Here is a 20,665-nt window from a genome sequence, read left to right on the forward strand (position 1 = left end):
CCAAAATACTAAAACATGCAAAAACAGATTTGTTTATTTATTAATTGTTAATTTATTATTATTAATTATTAAGCCGGCCCTGTATCTGGTTAGCAATGTTTGTCTATAGTTCTAACTTCTTCTTGGCCGCTTCGTAAATTAGGTATTTTTTTCTACAAATTAATCGCAATATATATATATATATATATATATATATATATATATATATATATATATAGTTTAGCTCTCCAGGCCTAGAAGGCCCATGGCTTGGTTTACTATTCCTTTCCAATCTCTCCTATTTGCTGCTTTATTTTTCCAATTTGTGATTTTCAGTTCTTCTATGTCTTTTTCAACATCTTTCTTCCATCTGGTTTTCGGTCTACCTTTCTTCTTCTTTCCTCCTATTCCTCCCGTTAGTATTTTTTTGGGAAGTCTCGTGTTTGGCATCCTTTGGATATGTCCCAACCATCTCAGTCTTTGTGATTTTACGATCCCTACTATGTTTGGTTCACCATACATCCTCTCCAATTCCACATTTGGTCTTCTTATCCACATTCCATTCCATATCTTTCCGCCAAATATTTTTCTTAGGACTTTTCTTTCCCATACTTTAAGCATGACTTGCTCGGATTTGTTCATCGTCCATGTTTCACTGGCATACAAGACTATAGGTCTTATCACTGTCTTGTATATTCTTATCTTAGCCCCTCTAGATATGTTCTTATTTCTCAATAAGTTGTTTAGAGCAAAGATACAACGATTACCAGCCATAATTCTCGCTTGGATTTCTTCTTTTATATTTGGTCTCCTAGTGAATGTCGCTCCTAGATATTGGAATCTCTCTACTTCCTCGAATTTATATATTTTTGCCTCTGTGTTTATTGTCAGGTATTGTCCTTGTGTGTATTCTCGTTTTGTCCATTCCATATATTTAGTCTTTTCTTCGTTTATGTATATCCCTTTCTTTCTTCCTATCGCCTCTAGTCTTTTTAGTATTTCTTGTAATTCTTGTTTGCTTCTGGCTATCATTACTATGTCATCAGCGAATGCCAAGCATTGGTGTTTTCGTTGGTATACAAGTCCTGTCCTGTTAATTTCGGCTTCTCTGATGACTATTTCAAGAAGGATACTAAACAACAGTGATGACAGTGGGTCTCCTTGTCGTACCCCTTCACCGACCCTAAACTTATCTGTTTCCTTTCCATTTATTTTAACCCTGTTCTCTGTTTCTCTGAGTGTAACTTTTACCATCTTTATTAATTTTTTACTAATTCCAATTTCACATAGTGCTTTGTATATTTCTTTTCGCTTAACTCTGTCAAAAGCTTGTTTAAAGTCAATGAATAGGGCCATTGTAGATTTTCCGTATTCGTAGCTTTCCGCTTGTATCTCACGCAGCAGGAAAATTTGATCCACCGTGCTGCGTCCTCTTCTGAATCCACATTGATATTCTCCTATGTCATTATCTATCTTTTGTGTTATCTTGTCTTTTATATGTACTGCAAGTATTTTATATGCAACGTTTAGTAGGGCTACTCCCCTGTAATTATGGCATAAACTTTTGTCGCCTTTTTTGTGAATTGGACACAGTGTGGCTTCAGTCCATTCTTTTGGTATGTGTTCTTGTTCCCAAATTTCTTTTATCAGCTTTTCCAAATGCTTAATTAGTACTGGTCCTCCATATTTAAACATTTCAGCTGTTATTTCATCCTTACCTGGGCTCTTGTTTTTCTTTAGTTTTTCTATTATTTCTTTTATTTCTTTTTCATTAGGCGGTCTTTCCTGCATTTCTTCTTGATCAATATTTTCATTCGGTCCTTCTTCTTCTTCTTCTGCATATTCTGTTGTGGGAATTTCATTTAGAAGCTCTTCGAAGTATTCTCTCCATCTGCTCAGTATTTCTTCGTCGCTTACTAAATTCCTTCCATTTTTGCTTTTGTAGTGTACAGGTTTTCTTTGGAACCCCTTTTTCTCATTTTTTACTCCTTGATATAAGTTCCTGACTTCTCCATTTTTATAGTTTTCTTCTATGCATTTCAATTTATCTTCGTTGTACTTTCTTTTCTTTACTCTTATGATTCTTTTAGTTCGTTTTCTTTGTTCGTTGTATTGTATCTCCATCTCTGGTGTTTTCACTTGCATCATTTTGAGTCTTAACTTATTTCTTTCATCCAGTTCTATTTTACATTCTTCATCAAACCATTCTTTGAATCCATCTTTTATATTTCTATTACTGACTTGCGCTGCTTTGGTCATACATACTTTTATTTGCGTCCATTTTTGTTCGATGTTTTCATTTTCTGCAATATTTTCCAGTTCTCTAGTGACTAGTCTTTCATATTTACTTTGTTCTTCTTCTGACAGTAGTCTAATAGGTTTAGTTACTTTGTACCTTTTTTTCTGTTGATTTCTAAGAACTGGTATAACCTGTTTAAGTTGTATTCCGACTATAAAGTGATCTGTGTCTGCATCCGGTCCTCTATATGTTCTTATGTTCTTTATACATTTTTCCATGTCTTTTTCGATGAGCACATGATCTATTTGATTTATGGTTTTTCCATCTGGTGATCTCCATGTTCCTTGATATATTCTTTTGTGTTGAAAGTACGTGCTCATAACGATCATGTTTTTTTCTTTTGCAAAATCTATTAAGAGGTGACCATTTTCATTCGTTGTTTCATGCAGACTATATTTTCCTATGGTGGGTGTGTATATTTCTTCTTTTCCTATTTTGGCATTAGCATCACCTAGTACTATTTTTATATCGTATTTGGGAATATTTTCGAATACTGTATCTATTTGACTGTAGAAGTCTTCCTTTATCTCTATGTTTTTCTCTTCAGTCGGTGCATGTATGTTTATAAATGTTATTTTTTGGTATTTTCCTCTTATTCTTAGTATGCATATTCTCTCTGAAATTGGTTTAAAGTCAACGATTAGATCTTTCAGCTTTTTGTTTACTACAAATCCTGTGCCTAACATTCTATTTTCGCCTCCGCTATTGAAAAATAAATAGTCATTTATTTCCATTGAGTTTTGGCCTAGTTGTTTCGTTTCTTGTAGTGCTACTATTTCGAATTTATATTTTTTACATTCATCTACTAGGTGTTTCAGTTTTCCTTCTTCGTATGTTCCTCTTACATTCCATGTTCCTACTAATATATGTTCTTTTATGGGCTGCTTTTCATTAATAATCTGTACATTTTGTCTATTTCGTGTACCTGTACTTTGCCATGTCATCTCCGTTATTTCAGTCTGCTTTCGTTGTATTGCTAGTTTTTTGGTTGTATATTTTTCTCTTTTATGAGTTGTTGTTGGTTGTTATTCCATGTCCATATTTCACCATTAATGATTAGCTTCTGGTATCCTATTTTTACATTTTTTCCATTATGCCTCTCTACCATAGCCTTGCTTCTAATTTCTTTCTGAATAATTCTTTCTTCTTTTGACATATCATCATTAATATAGATTCTTTCGTCCTTTTTGGTTTTTAATTTACTTTTATTTTTCATTACTTCTATTTTGTTTTTCACGCTGTTGAGTTCCACTATGACAGTATTTTCTCCTATTTTCCTTGCTCCATTTACATCTACTGAAACTTGTAGCTCTTTTTCCATAAAATTCTCCATAGCCCCTCGTAAAACTTTCTGATCATTTGTATCAATTTTTATTCCTTGTATTATTACATTTTTTCTCTTTCTTTCTCTTTCCAATTTCTCTATTTTTTCATTTGCTATACTAATTTCTTTTTCTAATTGACCTATTTGTTTTATAGCTTTTTCGTTTGTTTCTCGCAGCTTTTTTATTTCATCTTTGTAGCCGCTTTGTTGATCTTTCAGTTCTTTAATTTCATTCTTTAGTTGTGTGATTTCGTCTCCAGATCTATATTGTTCTTTTTTTATGTCTTTTATATCCATTGCTAATTCCCTCATCATTTTCATCATTTGTTCCATTCCACTTATGTTATCTTCATCTGTTTTTTGTGATGTTCTAGCTGTTATTTTTGATTTTTTGCTGGGATGTTCCTCCTCTTCCCTTCTCCTTTTCATTTCATCATCTAATTCGCTATCTGAACTCATTGTTCTTAATTCCTAGTTATTTTTCGTGCTAGAGTTATTAGTCAATGCGTCACGGGTGAAGTTTCGTGGAGAACTCTACTCACAGTTCAAATTCCCACCCGCACCCGCGCTAGCCGTTACTAATTTTCCAGCACTTTTATTCCTAGGTAAAAATCAAAATCAAAATCCGGCCCTGGTTATCTGTTTATAATAAAATTAATTATAATAAAGTTTTCTACTTACAGCTGATTCTGTTTATTAATATGCTTTATTTTCCTGTAGAAATACACCATTCACAATATTGTTTTGTTTCCACCTACTGCAAAAACCTGCTTTGTTTATATTCGATATCACACAAGTTTTTATCACTTTACACAAGAATTTAATTCCTTATCGTTGGAATTACTTTTTTCCGATTTTTTCACTGTATAATTAGTTAACTAATTAGGTTGTTTATTTATGTACCTACATATATTGTTTTTATAGTTACACTGCACTTTTGTATAACACAATTGTTTTATTGCTATATCTGCCCGAGAATCGAGTTAAGATACGAGCTAAACACGTGTGTTCTATTCGCTGGTCAGCGACCGAATCCAAATTAATCGCAAATTAATTACTTTTATTTAAAAATTTTTTTACACTTGGCAAGCGATAAGGTCCCCTCTCCGGTCGACCCGGTGGAAGAAAAAGACCTTCTTTTGCGCTTTTATTTATATATGAAATTGATATTATCAAAATTGTGGCTTACTTATAATATATAGACTTTTAATGCACATAATCTAAGGCGTTTACCACTCACAAACTAAGAGATGATGTTGTTTAAATTTTCGGATTTGTATTTCCTACGTAATTTACACTTTAAATCAGAGCGATTTTACTTCGAACTTTCCGTTTCACTGCCAGTGCCAGTTGGGGGGGTTTAAAGGAACAAAACCCCCATAAAATTTTTATGGGGTGTCTAAATTTCACTATAATTTTTTCTTAAGATACTACTGGCATAAGAATGCTACAGGTCCATTTTCAATAAAATATCTCAAATAGTTTTCGATATATTGGAAAAAAATCGATTTTTATTTTGTAACTTCAAAGGACTGTAACTTTTTTTATGTGCATATTGGTACTAAGATAAGTTAGGTTCAATCGAACTGTTTTTGGTCCCAGAAAATGTGATTAAATTTATGACATGTATTTTTGCCATATATGCATTTTGGCATGCATATATAGGACTCATTAGATGATGAGGTTCAAATATCTGTAGTAAGACCCACATATTTTATTTCATTTAAAATTGTAATAAGTTTTGTCACTCCGTCATCATACACATTTTTCAACACGGTATTTTTTAAAGTGTCAGGTGATGGAAGTACATATTTTGGATCTAATAAACGGACAAAGTTTATAAAACCACTATCTTTTACAATAGAAAAGGTTGAAAATCTGTAGCCAACATCATTGCAAGAGCCTTAACTAATTACTTTTTTTTAAGGGTTAGTGTCATACTGTTGTTCTCGTCTAAAAAAAGGGCTTATAGAACGAACATTTGATCTTGCATAACTTTCGTTGCTTATTTCACCTTCACATAAAAACATTAAAATTGTTACTTTTCAATAAAACAAGCCTTTATACCTAAGATTGAATTACCTGATGTTGCTGATAGTGGCTTATTTAAATTAGGATGAAATCTTTTCAAGTGGTCACTTAGCTTCGTTGCACTCTCTGCCACAAGTGCAACATTTAGCAAATTTTTTGTCTATGGACTTTGTGAAATAGTTCCAAACGAAAGACATGTTTTGTATCTTCCTTTGAGGAGTTGAACTAACAGAGGTAGAGCCGTGGTCACTTTTATCGCTTTCGGGTTTATCAGATACTAATATTAAGCAAGAATATCTTATTAGCAAAGACAAAATTCAAACAATATTCTCGCCTACCATTGCTTTTATGTTTTGTCGAAATTATAAATTTATCCATAGTTAAACAGTTTAACCTCTTACAGAATCGTTTCAAGCACGTGGATTGAACAATAAATACGAAGACATTGTATTCAACACACACTAACAACAATTAAATAAATTTTATTAATTATCAATAATTAAGGAATAACGGTAAACGAGTGAACAGTTAACTTAACCACAATGACATAACCACACTTCACACTTGTTTCCGGTTTCCGGCTTTCATGACCATGACACTTGACACTATCGATTATTTTCGATAGTTTAAAAGACTATCGATAGTATTCGATTGTTTCGATTTTCGATAATTATCGACAGTTTCGTATCTCTATTTTATATGGACCGTCCTGGACAGGCTATATACAACTCGAAGAATTCGAGTTAGAAGGCAAGTCAAAGCAGTTGCGACGTTGCCTCTTTTTAACCTTCTTATGTAAAAATTAGTACGAAATAAAATACGCATATATATCACGATATACATCGTGATATATATCAGTGGATATATACCCTTTTATAAGAACTTCTAGATAAACTGCATTTTAATTTGACGTTTATTTGACAATCTCTATTAGTGTAGGAAACAGAGGTTGAACCTTGCAAAATGGACACAAGTCCGGTTTTATTTTTTTTTTTCGTTATATCAAGGGGTGCTTATTATAAAACTAACTTTTTCTGAAAAAATTTCGCCCCGGAACCCCCCTTTTCACCCCTTTAAAGGGGGTAATTTGTGGTTTTTGCGGAATGTAGCCCTTCCTGTACCTTTAACAAAAAAATTTTTATAGAAATATGAGGAGGACTATATTTTCTACGATTTATTTCCCGACAGCATATGTCTATTATCCACCGTTTAGCGGGGGTGGCGCCCCAAAGTTGACAAGTTTTTAAAGAAGATGTTTTTAAAAAATATATATTTTTCCCTAACTGTAACGGAAATTAAGAAGAAATCCTGCGGCAATTATTCACAAATAAGTGACTGATTTTTTGGTATAGGTTTAACTTAAGGGTAATTGCCCTATTTTTAATTACAGGGTGTTATATTTTAAAAAACCCCTTTTTATACCATCCGAACCGTTTATGCTAGAGTAAAAAGACTTTCAGCGATTACCCATGTACTGGTCCTATTTACAAATTTGTATAATGCACCCCCTTTTTCCCCGGAACCACCCCAAAAAAAGAAGAATTAATAAATAAAGTGATTTTTTTGGAATCCTTCACACACAATGCCCTTTATTAATATGCTTCATATATCATTTTGTGCTCGTTATTATTACCCATGCATGGACACCAAAAGCGATTTCCTACTGCAACCCCTGTAGCTAAAAAAATAAATAAAATGGGTTGAAATTTTTTTTTGTTTTTTTGCTTTTTGATCCATATGGGTATATGCTTCATTAATAGTGCTTTTCAAAAATATATATGTTATTGCAGCATCCCTGCGGAAACCACCCCTATCCTTGAAAATATACTCCAGAAACTACCCCTATCCCTTGGCGAGGATGTTTTTACGATTTTCGCATTACCTATGCATTCTTTTTAAACAAAACTTATACAAGGTTAAATACCACTATTTACTCTAAAAATTAGGTCCTATTCATTTTTGTCGTATAAGCAGCCGTTACTGCACAGTGGCGCCGTAAACCTCATATATGCTTTGGCGGGCTCCAGTTTTTGTTTTTTTTTTTCGTCATCTTTTCGTTTTATTGATAAAGTACTTATGTAAAATAAAACAACACAGTGTAAGCTACCAATTATGACCTATGCACATTTTACAATCTTTCCGCCCCAAAGCCACAGTGGTGGCCCAAAATCAATTTTTGCATATTTTCGCCACCTACACGCATTTTATTGCATTAATGATACCTTAATAGCACAATATTTACCCTTAAGTGGTCGCTAAGCAGTGGCGTATCCAGGGAGGGGTGATGGGAGTCATCACCCCCCCCCCCGCTCTCAAACCAAGTGATATTATATTCAAAGATTATAGAAATATGCATTTATTTTTATACAAATACTTATATTAATATTTTGATAAGAATTTGAAAGAATATTTTTATAATCTTTGAATATAATATCACTTGATTTGAGAGGGGGGAGGTGATCACCCCCATCACCCCTCCCTGGATCCGCCACTGCTTAGCGACCACCTAAGGGTAAATATTGTGCTATTAAGGTAGCATTAATGCAATAAAATGCGTGTAGGTTGCGAAAATATGCAAACATTGATTTTGGGCCACCACTGGGCCCAAAAAGTACATAAGTACTTTATCAATAAAACGAACAGATGACGAAAAAAAAAACAAAAACTGGAGCCCGCCAAAGCATATATGAGGTTTACGGCGCCACTGTACCGTAACGGTTGCTTATACGAACAAAATGAATAGGACCTAATTTTTAGAGTAAATAGTAGTCTTTAACCTTGTATAAGTTTTGTTTAAAAAGAATGCATAGGTAATGAGAAAATCGTAAAAATATGCTCGCCAAGGGATAGGGGTAGTTTCTGCAGTATATTTTCAAGGATGGGGGTGGTTTCCGCAGGGATGTTGCAATAACCATATATGTTTTTGAAAAACACTATTACTGAAGCATATGCCCATATGGATCAAAAAGCAAAAAACAAAAAAAAATTCAACCCCCCATTTTATTTATTTTTTTTGGCTACAGGGGTTGCACTAGGAAATCGCTTTTAGTGTCCATGCATGGGTAATAATAACGTGCACAAAATTATATATGAAGCATATTAATAAAGGGCATTATGTGTGAAGGATTCCAAGAAAATCACTGTATTTATTAATTCTTCTTTTTTTTTGGGTGGTTCCGGGGAAAAAATTGGGGTGCATTATACAAATTTATGAATAGCACCAGTACATGAGTAATCGCTGAAAGTCTTTTTACTCTAGCATAAACGGTTCAGATGGTATAAAAAGGGATTTTTTAAAATGTAACACCCTGTAATTAAAAAAAGTCCTATCCTTAAGTGAAACCTATACCAAAAAATCAATCAATTATTTGTAAATAATTACCGCAGGATTTCTTCTTAATTTCCGTTAACAGGGAAAAATATATATTTTTTTAAAACATCTTTTTTAAAAACTTTTTAACTTTGGGCCGCCACCCCCGCTAAACGGTGGATGATAGACAGATGCTGTCGGGAAATAAATCGTAGAAAATATAGTCCTCTTCATATTTCTGTAAAAGAAATTTTTTGTAAAAGGTACAGGAAGGGCTTCGTTTCGCAAAAACCACAAATTACCCCCTTTAAAGAGGTGAAAAGGGGGGTTCCGGGGCGAATTTTTTTCAGAAAAAGTTAGTCTTATAATAAGCATCCCTTGATATAACGGAAAAAATAAAACCGGACTTGTGTCCATTTTGCAAGGTTCAACCTTTGTTTCCTACACTATATATAAAGCATTTAATGAAACTGTACGTAAATGCATTTCCAAAATATTGTCTCCGGCATCTACTCTGTATCGGAGCATGGCTTTAAGTTTTCCGTCATTAAGGGGTGGAATAATTTCTAAATTAATGGGCCCATCATCTCTATGACCACGAAATGGAATATTTGGTCGACCCAGTAATATTACTGTTTTTACTTTGGACCATATTTTTTTTTCGATTTTCATTATCTTGAGTTTTAAACTTTGATGATCTTGATAAAACTTAAGATCTTTAAACGCAGTCCTTCTGCGTTTAACAAATTACTCACATTATTTTGAGGAGAATGATAATTTTTAAAACACTTTTTCCAGCCAAGACTGCATCCTTATGATAGTGGTTGTTAGAATGATTTTCTAAATCACTGTTTATATGTTTGTATTTTTTTATTGGGCATTTTATTGTAATATTAAGGGCAAAGTTTACAGAATAATCCCTCTTTTACGTCAGACAGTGCCAGCCAATTGTCATAACAAATCAGGTGATACTTCTTACATAATTTTTGTATAATTTTTCCGGCTACAGTTCTAATGGAATATGGAAACATAATTTTTTGGAGGAACCCAAAAATTCTCCAATAAATTCGTTTTTGCATAATCGTCAATATTTTTGCCAATGTAATTACCAATATCATAGGTTAAAGTTACCGTTGTTGGGGTACTTGGATTATTTAGTCGAGCAGAATGAGACTCGAAATGATATGTAGAAGATCCAAATGTAGAAAGTCCAGATGTAGAAATTGAAGGAAGTATTGGGATAAACCGTAATCCTACCCCCTCCACACTGCCAAAGCGTCATGGCGGCCTTCGGGACCTATTGTGCTGACATTTACAATGTTTACATATAGAAAAGTTTGTTTTTTCCTGCTTATAATGCCGTTTTCCAAAGATATTAGTGAACAAAATCAATTTGCTAACATTATTTAATATATTTTAAATGTGCAATGTGTGAAATTGTATTCAACAGCAAAAGTCGCATAAATAACGACTTTGTTTACCAATTCCAAATGTGGTTATGTGGTTTTAGCTGTTTCCTTTGAAAAAAAAAGGAAAGTGATCAATTAAACGACTGGAAAACTGTACGTATTATAACTGTAAGTATTATAACTAAAACATGTTTATCCTAACATAAGAGTTCACTTCATTTTAAGAAAGATAATTAGTATTATACAATAGACATTTATATACAGCCATGTACTTTTAAGGTTACTTTTGATCTGTTTTCAAAGCTTATGATTAAATGTTACCTCTTTATTAATTAGATTGGCAAACAAAATATGCATGATTAAGGCCAAATGCAACTCCTTCGCTAAAGTTATAAAAGAAATACCAATACAGTTAATGTAAAATATATTAAAAAGGTCTCTCAAAAGACATGAAAATATTCAACAACACAAAAACTAGAGAAAGTAAAGAGAGCCAGGTTATTGGAAATGGAATTCCTGTTTGAATTGAAAGCCAGTAAACTATCCAAGACTTTTCAGAATCCAATGTGGTAACTTGTAAAAACGATTCTTATGACATTTTTAGTAAAAACCAGATTATTCTCAAGAAAAATTCTGTTTTAAGTGAAACTCAAAGTCGTATAGATAAATATTATGTTGTGAATGTGTCACCTTTGAATGAAACAATTTATATTATATTTATATATATATATATATATATATATATATATATATATATATTATATATATATATATATATATATATATATATATATATATATATATATATATATATATATATATATATATATATATATATATATATATAAATCCTACCATCATTGCTGCATCCTTTTACCATAGGTATGTTTGTGCGTCCACTCGAAAAATTGATGTATATATTTTAGAACATTGTTGGCTATCCTGCAACCATGGCTACTTCGGCATCAACTCAGTTTTCTATATACTCTAAGAATAAAGAAGATGATTTTTACTTTCACTGCGATAGCAATTTTGCATCCACATATTTTGCTATCGTTGGAACGTCCCAATATACCATATTACAGCAAGCCGGCATTTCTGTGTCCTCAACGGGTATCTTTGTTCATAGGAAAGCTATTTCTGCGTCCGCAACGTTGCCACTATCAAATACCTCGGTCCAGTTTATCATTTCATTTTGATGTGATTCTAACTGCTATTTGTACTCTGTCAGAATATGTCCGTGTAGAAAAGGTCATCTTATTTTCTCAAGGTTGTTTGCTAGATAATGAGTGGCAAGGTACAATACAAAGCATGCATTGTTTCGGAAAAATTCAAACAAACTTATATTTTTCTAAAACTTTTTTTGTTAGTTTATAAACATATTATGGTAAAAAGTTCTTTTTAAAGATTTAGCCGCTAATTGTTTATTAATTGTTTAAATAATAACAATTTTTGTGTATAAATAATTTTAGAAACAAGTAAGTGGACTTCGTAAGTCCTAGCTTTTCACCCAAAGTAATCGAAAGTAGAACTGGAAGTCGATATTTGAACTCTTCGTGTAACTTTGCGTCGATTAATATACGATTTTACTAATGTTGAGTCATCTTTATGTACATTTATATCATATTTTGAATGACTTTAAAACAGTAATTACGATTGCTTAACTCTAAAACCGAATTCCTTTGTCAAATTTCTCATCTTTACTACTATCCTTGGCTTATAAGCTTTCATTCGACACCTCATTTGTCATTCTATCTGTATTAATAATGGAGGAGTTGTATTCGCGGAGGGACGGACCGACGGACAGACAGTCATGAAACCGAAAGTATATATTTGTTCTCGTTTTGCGAAGGCGCGTCGAATAATATATCACTTGTACTATTCCGGTGACTTTAAAACTACTTCCGGTCGCATTTTTAAAACCGGAAGTCCTAAGTCAAATTTCTCACCTTTAGTACCATCCTTGGATTATAAGCTTTCATTTGACACCTCATTTGTCAGTGTACCTGGAATAGTGAAGAGGAGTCTTATTCGCGGTAGGACGGATAGACGGACAGACAGACTAGGTTAAATTTCTCACCTTTAGTACCATCCTTCCAGAGCCGCCGCCATAAAAAAAAATAAGGAAGGGTCAAAATCTTTAAGTCGATTTTCTATTCTAGAAATGAATGAAAAAACAAGAAAAATTTATGTTTAATAATCGTCATAAGTGATTTTCTGTTAACATTTTAACTAAACGTAAAATTTTGGATTGTCGTACAATATTATAAAATTTATTAATTGAGACGGATTTGTTTTATCGTAAGTTGTAATTATCCTGGGGGGTCGACGGATCCTTCGCTTATAAGCTATCATTTGACACGTTATCTGTCATTCTACCTGGTATACTGACGGAGGAATTGTGTTCGTAGACAGACAGAAGGATGTATATATGCAATTCTATGATTTCACATTTTTTAAAATGGGTGAAAACAATATCGTTGAATTCATCATTTTACTTTGATAAAATATGTTTCTGTTTTGTTTTTGATTACGCTGAATCCGAATATGGCATAACAATTTGATAATTCAAAAATTTTGAGCTATTATAAAGTATGTCTGCGTAACTAGGAACCATATGGGAAACTTTTTTATTACCAATCGTACGAAAAAAAGTTATTCTTCATAAAATGCTCTGCATAGTCTAAAATCTAAAACTCAACCATCAGATATAAAATTTTATCAATTTTATACAACGTATGTCAAAAATATGAATTTCGTTAAAGGGTAAAGTATTTCAGAATATCAAAAATTGTTACTATGAAAAGTTGTTTGTAATTAAAAACTATGTTTTAATGTGCAATTACATCCTTCTAATTGAAAAAAAAATTGCAATTATTTATTTCAATTATGATAGATAACTATTTTATTATCAATTTTACGAAAAAAGTTATTCTTCATAAAATATTCTATCTAGTCTAAAATCTAAGATGCAACAATCATATATCAGACTTTTTCAATTTTATACGAGGTATGTAAAAAAATTTTCGTCATAGATAATGTTTGGTCGTAACTACTGTATGGGGTAGAAGTTTAGACTCTAAAAGTAAAAAATTGGAGGCATTCGAAATGTGGCTATATAGGTGTATTCCTTGGACTGCAAAAGTCTTAAACGAAGAAGTGTTAAAAAGAGTTGGACATGGCAAGAAGCTTATGAACACAATTAAAATAAGAAAAACATCGTACTTGGGCCACATACTTCGTGACGATAAATACTCTCTGCTACACGTCATCATGCAAGGAAGAGTAGAGGGGAAAAAAGGCTTGAGAAGAAAGAAGAAATCTTGGCTGAGGACTAACCTCAGTGTAGAACAGATATTTCACGTTGCAAAAGACAGAGAAGCGTTTAAAAAAGTGACCGCCAATCTTCGTTAGAAGACGGAACAAGAATAATGTAAAAAAATATGAATTTCGCTAAACAGTTAAGTACTTTTATAGTTCACCATAATTGAATATATAACCATAGTTTTTAATTCCAAACAACTTTTCTTAATAACCATTTTCGATATTCTTCTTCTTCTTCTTCATGTGCCTTGTCCGTTGCGGACGTTGGCTATCATCATAGCAATTTTAATCTTGTTTTCGGCGTTTCTGAATAACTCTATCCATGTTGATCCACTCGGACCAGTTGGAGTATAATATGATATTTATCATGTCTCATAATATGACCGAGGTATTCAAGTTTCCGTTTCTTAATTGTGAAAGAGATTTCTTTTTGTTTTCCCATTCGACGCAATACATTTACGTTGGTGGTGTAAGTCGTCCAGGATATTTTGAGGAGACGTCAATACACCCACATTTCTAATGCCTCTAACTTCCTTATTAATGTCTCCGTTAGTGTCCATGCCTCTGCGCCATACAGCAAGACAGCTGGAAATACATAGCATTTTAGCAGCCGTATTTTTAGTGGGAGAGATATGTCGGAATTGGTGTCTATATTTCTCATGTTAAATGTTGCTCTGGCCTTTTCAATTCTAGATCGTATTTCTGTTGTTTGATCCCATTTCGAGTTGACGACTGTTCCAAGGTATATATACGAGTCAAGGTGTTCAATTGATTGGTTTTTTATTTTCAATTGTCTGGCAGGTTTTGGAGTTTTGCTGACCAGCATCCATTTTGTTTTATTTATGTTGAGGTTAAGTCCTCTTTCTTCACTCGTTCTTTGTACCCTCTCCATAAGATACTGTAGTTCATCGATACTACTGGCAAGTATGACTATATCGTCCGCATATCTGATGTTATTTGTCAATTCTCCATTGATTTTTATGCCTTCGTTTGCTGCATCCAGTGCTCTTTTAAAAAATTGTTCGGAGTAAATATTAAAAAGGAGAGGGGAGAGAACACATCCCTGTCGCACACCTTTTCTGATATCAATGCTCTCTGTGGACGCATTGCCGACTTTTACCCTGGCTGTCTGATTCAGGGGGGAGACTTGTCACAATTCGGATGTCCTTATCATCAATTCCTATATTTTGTAGAATTTCAATTAGTTGGTCATGTCTTACATTGTCAAAGGCCTTCGAGTAATCTACAAAGTACATGTAGACATCCTTGTTCATATCTCTACACCTCTGTACTAATACTTGCAGATAAAACACTGCCTACCTTGTGCCCAAAGCGTTCCTAAAACCAAATTCCCTAATAGCACAAGGACGTCCTTCACGGACTTAAGGGACGTCCCTTGGACGTCCGTTTTCGTCCGAGGAACGTCCTTTATACGTCCTATTTTGGTCCAAATGTCGCTCTACCGAACGTCCATCTAAGGTCCGAGGGGACGTATATTGGACCTTAATCGGACGTCCTAGGAGAAGTAAATTGGACCTTAATCGGGCGTAAATTGGACCTTAATCGGACGTAAATTGGACCCTAATCGGACGTAAATTGGACCTTAATCGGACGTAAATTGAACCTTTATGGGACGTAAATTGGACCTTTATATATATATAATAGCGCTGCAGGCCTCAGGGGCCCATGGCTTGAAATTTTTCGACTGTCTTTCTCCACTTTACTCTGTCCAGGGCAGCTGTCTTCCAGTTTACAACGCCTGCTCTTTGTAGATCCTCTTTGGCTGCTTCCAGCCACGTTTTCCGCGGTCGACCCCTCCTTCTTCTTCCCTCACCTCTTAACAATATACTCTTCGCCCATCGGTCTCCTGACATCCTTTCCACATGTCCTAGCCAGCGAAGTCTTCTAGTTTTTACCATATGGCTGATTACTGGCTTCCCAAACAGTTCTTGAACTTCCGCATTCGTTCGTCTTCTCCATTCGTTCTCTCCCACTTTTACACCACCGAAAATCTTTCTCAGCACACTCCGTTCCCATCTTTCCAATGCATTTTCTTCTCTCTTATTCAGAACCCAACATTCACTACTATACAGTACTGTAGGTTGTATCACCGTACTATATAACTATACTAGACTACTTTTTAAAAGTATGCTCAATGCTCCAACTGCTCGTCTTCCCTTCGCAATTCTTTTTTCAATTTCGGAACTTCATCTCCTTTCTCTGTTACAGTGACCCCTAGGTATTCAAATTCTTTTACTTTCTCGAAACAATATTCTTTTCCATCGTTATCTATTCTAATTTTCAAAACCTGTTCTTCATTTAGTGTATCTCCCATTTCCATAAATTTTGTTTTGTGTTCGTTAATTTTCAGACCGTACTGCTTAGCTTTTCTTTCAAAAAGGTTAAATACTCTTAGCAGTTCTCTTTTTGTTCTTGTTATCAATACTATGTCGTCTGCATATGCAAGTACCTGAGTTCTTCTATCATGGATCGTACCTTGCGTTCTGATCCCGCTCTCCCTGAATATTGCCTCTAATACACAATTAAAAAGGACAGTTGATAGAGGGTCTCCCTGCTTCAAACCCCTTCGTACTTTTCTGAGAGGCTACCCTCCAGTGCTACTCGATTTTCTGTTGTTTCGAGTGTCATTTTCACCAGTTTGACCAACTTCTCCGGTATCCCAATTAACCGAAGTGCATGATAAAGGCGTTTCCTTACGACTGTATCATATGCCTGCTTGAAGTCTATAAACAGGAACTTCATATTTAGGTGTTGTTCGTAGGTACCGCACTGTAACATCTTTAGTACGAAAATCTGATCGATGGTAGATCTTCCTTTCTTAAAACCACCTTGATATTCTCCTACCTGCACACTAATATATATGTCTAATTTTTCTCTTATAACCTTGGCAAGGACTTTATAAATTACATCAAGCAAAGCAATACCTCTGTAACTTTCACATTGAGATTTATCTCCCTTTTTGAATATCGGGCATATTACAGCCTGACTCCATTGTCTCGGAATTTCTTCCTGATCCCATATCATCTTTAGTAGGCTGCATATTCTCTTTTCTAATATTTTACCTCCATGTTTAATCATTTCTCCTGGAATGTCGTTGATACCCGCACTATTGTTGTTCTTTATGCTTCTTAAAACTTCCATTATTTCCTCGTCTGTTGGCGGCCCCACTACATCCTCTTGGTTGTAGTTTTCTTGTATCACTTCCATCTGAACCTCGTCATTACCTTCCTGCCTCTCATTTAGCAGTTCCTCAAAATGCTCTCTCCATCTATCCAGTTTTCCTTCCTTGTCGCCTATTAAGTACCCCTCTTTGCTCCTGTAAAAGTTTTGTCCTCTTGAATACTGTTCTTTACTTCTTTTTGCTTCTTGGTAGAAATTTCTAATGTTCTTATTGATATAGTGTTGTTCAATATCTTCAAGCGTTTTACTCATGTGTTCCCGCTTTTTATATCTACACATTCTTTTTGTGTTTCTCCTCTCTTCTTCATATTTCTTTCTATTTTTTTCACTAGGCTCATCTATCATTCTTTGTCGTGCCTGATTCCTTTTCTCTAACCTTTTCCTACAGTCATCATCGAACCATTCTTTTTCCTGTTTTCTACTTACTTGTCCCAGGTGCTTACTTGCTGATTCCTTCAAAGATTCCTCAATTTCTGTCCACTCCGTTTCTATATTGTCATGGTACTGCCTACCTCTAAGCTTGTCCGTAATTTCCGCTTCAAAGCTCTTTGCAATGTCCTCGTTGTTCAATTTGGCAACATCGTATTTTTTTCGACTTTCCAATTGACCTCTCGGTTTCGGCATTCTTTCTCTTATTTTTGCTATCAACAATATATGATCGGAATCCATATCAGCTCCTCGATAACCGTACATCTGTTATTTGTTTAGCATGTTTAGCTTCAATCAAAATATGGTCAATTTGATTCCTTGTTTGGCCATCTGGCGAAATCCATGTCTCTTTATGTATTGCCTTATGATCAAAGTATGTACTCATTATTCTCATATTATTCTCCTGTGCAAAACCTATCAACATCTTGCCGTTGTCGTTACTTTCCTGGTGCTTACTCCTTCCACCTGTGGTCTTCCTGTACCTGTTCTCATTACCCACTTTAGCATTAAGGTACCCTATAATTATTTTAACATCATACTTTGGAATTTTATTGTAAACCCGTTCTATAATATCATAGAATTCATCTTTTGTTTCTTGATCTTTGGTTTCTGAAGGGGCATGCAAATTAAATAAACTTAGCTTTCTAGTCTTACCTCTGATTCTCAGCATACAGCTCCTTTCTGATAAAGCTTCAAAGGCTACCACTGCCTTCTGCAGCCTCTCACTCACCACAAAAACCTGTACCCAGCATTCTATCGGCGCCTCCACTATTGAAAAAACTGTAACCGTCCACTGTTATCACACTGTCACCCTTCTGCTTCGTTTCTTGCATTGCTAACACATCCAACTTATACTGCTTCATTACTGTCACTATCTGCTTCAAAGCACCAGCTTCGTATGTACTCCTCATGTTACAAGTTCCTATTCTAAGAATGGGCTCGTTGTTTCTCTGTTTTTTCCCTCTTTCTTTGTCATTCGTGTGTTCTCTCAGATCCTTGTTCATAGCGATTTTTTTGTCATCTTGTCCCCTCCACGCGGCCTCGCCTAGTTTCTTGGTTGGTCCAACTTTCCGTCTTTTCTGTTCCATCTCCAAGTTTTTCCTTCCATTATGATCTTCCTGAACCCCAGCTTCACTGCCTTGCCCTCGCTCCTAGCTTCTTGAGCTTTTTTCCGTAATTCGCTATTCATTTCCATCTCTGCTACTGTTAGATCATCATTTATATAAATCCGTTCTTCCTTAAAATCTCTTAGTTTTTTCTTATTTTGCATTACCTTCCTCTTGTCCGCGGTTTCCAAGTGCAGTAAACATTTTTTCTCTCCTAATTTTACAGCTGTTTTAATATCCACTTTTATATTCATGGTCTTCTCAATCAGGTTTTCCATCACCTCTTTTAAAATGTCTGAGTCCTGTGTATCTACCTTAACACCGGTTATAACCACGTTGTCTTTTTTGCTTTCTTTCTCTAAATATTCAACTCTACTGGTTAAATTTCGTACATCTCTTTTTGCTTGCCCATTCTCTTTTTTAATTTCTTCGTTTTCTTTCATATTTTTTTTATTTTCTTCCCTCAATGCTCTAATTTCTTCTGCATAAATCCCTTGTTCCCTTTTAATATCCTTCACATCGGATGCTAAATCTTCCAACAATTTCATCACCCTGTCTATTTTTCTGTCAGCTCCCGTCTTTTCTGGTGACAGCTCTACTCTGCGGCTTCTTTTAAATGGGTCACTTTCATCGTCCTCTCCTTCCTCTCTCCTTCTTTTGCCTTCATCCGTTAGTTCATCCGACGACATTTCAGTAACTTTTCACACGCCCCCGGTACACAAAACTTTTAACACGATAGCGTAAAAAGAGCTCGTCGCTTCCTCCGCGTGGAACTCGTTCTCTTATCCACCGTATTAAAAGCAGTTCCTACCGTATTAGTTTTTGCACGTTCTTATCACCTTTTAATGGGTTTTCGAATATTGTTAATGATTGTAAACACTAAAACTAAACAATATGAACTTCGCAATTTCTTTTTGTTCTAAAACAATTAGGCGATTGCCACAATTCCGTAATCACTTTACGCCAACTATTCCGCTCTTCGGTAAAAAGTTCCCGTATTAAATACTCGATACCTAAATATACCCTAAATATACTTAAATACCCGTATATCCTGGGTAAATATCTCGGAGTACGAAATACGTCCGTTCTTTAAGAATTCTGCCACTGAACTTCCACTGAAATTGGACCTTAATCGGACGTAAATTGAACCTTAATTGGACGTAAATTGGACCTTAATCGGGCGTAAATGGGACCTTAATTGGACGTAAATTGGACCTTAATCGGAGTAAATTGGACCTTAATCGGACGTCCTAGGGGACGTGAATTGGACCTTAACAGGACGTCCAATTTTGGTCCAAATTCCACGTTGCCAAACGTCCAATGGAGGTCCACCTAACGTCCGAGGGGACGTTCGGTGGACGTCAATTGGGCCTTCATAGGACGTCCCAGTTTGGTCCAATGTCTTGCTGCCGAACATCCATCTAACGTCCTGGGAGGAGGTTCGGTGGACGTCTAGCGACGATATTTATACCTGTGGAGTATAATATATGTATTGTGGGAAATAAAAAATATATTTTTTAAGGAACTTATATATTACATCTTATATTAAGTTACAATTATTGGATATTACATTATTTACATTAAATTATAATTACACTTCTCCAAGAAATTAACGCACCACCTTAAAAATGGGGCATTTTTGATGTCTCGAATTTCCTAAAGCTATTGTCCCATCTAAGTGATTTTTTTTATAATATTATAGCCTAGGCTATGGGCTACCTCCTTAAGCTTGTCATGCACGGGGAGCTATACTGTAATATATTATCACATCGCTGAGGGAACTCTACATACTTTTCGAATCAAAATTTTTATTCTCTTAATATTATTACTTAAAAAAGGTATACTACATTCGTCTCGCTAAACTCGAAAAATAACTTATAAACCATAAAAATCTTCAAAAATATAAATGACATAAATGAGAATTGGCACAATTATTATTATGGTTTTAAGTTGATTTTTCGGATGTAACTACAATGATATTATGCAAAAAATTATTTTGTATCGCAGATTTAAAATAGGTTTATTTCGAAAACAGTTATATTAAGTTTAGCGAGATGATTGTAGTATACTTTTTTTAAGTAAAAATATTAAGAGAATAAAAGTAGACTGAGAATAAAAGTTTAATAAAATGGTAACAAATCAATTGGAAGTTCTGTCTGACAAAATACATGGAACGTTTTCGTAGTCTGACGTTCCAAGTTTTTAACCTGTTCCACAATTAAAACTTCCCCTGTTCCAGTAGTCCCATACATC

At 34.5% G+C, this 20,665-nt stretch overlaps 1 protein-coding gene across 1 annotated transcript; it reads right to left on the bottom strand.

Moving 5' to 3' along the window:
* Window positions 1-103: 103 nt before the first annotated feature.
* Window positions 104-19,101, bottom strand: LOC126891136 (girdin-like). The gene is made up of 2 exons (XM_050660317.1): window positions 18,374-19,101; window positions 104-152 (listed from the first exon to the last, which is right to left on the bottom strand). The coding sequence occupies exons 1-2, from the start codon at window positions 19,099-19,101 to the stop codon at window positions 104-106; spliced, it is 777 nt and encodes a 258-aa protein (XP_050516274.1).
* Between the last annotated feature and the right edge of the window lie 1,564 nt (window positions 19,102-20,665).

This window comes from Diabrotica virgifera, chromosome 9 (genome assembly GCF_917563875.1).
Source record: "Diabrotica virgifera virgifera chromosome 9, PGI_DIABVI_V3a".
NCBI classification, from domain to species: Eukaryota; Metazoa; Arthropoda; class Insecta; order Coleoptera; family Chrysomelidae; genus Diabrotica; species Diabrotica virgifera.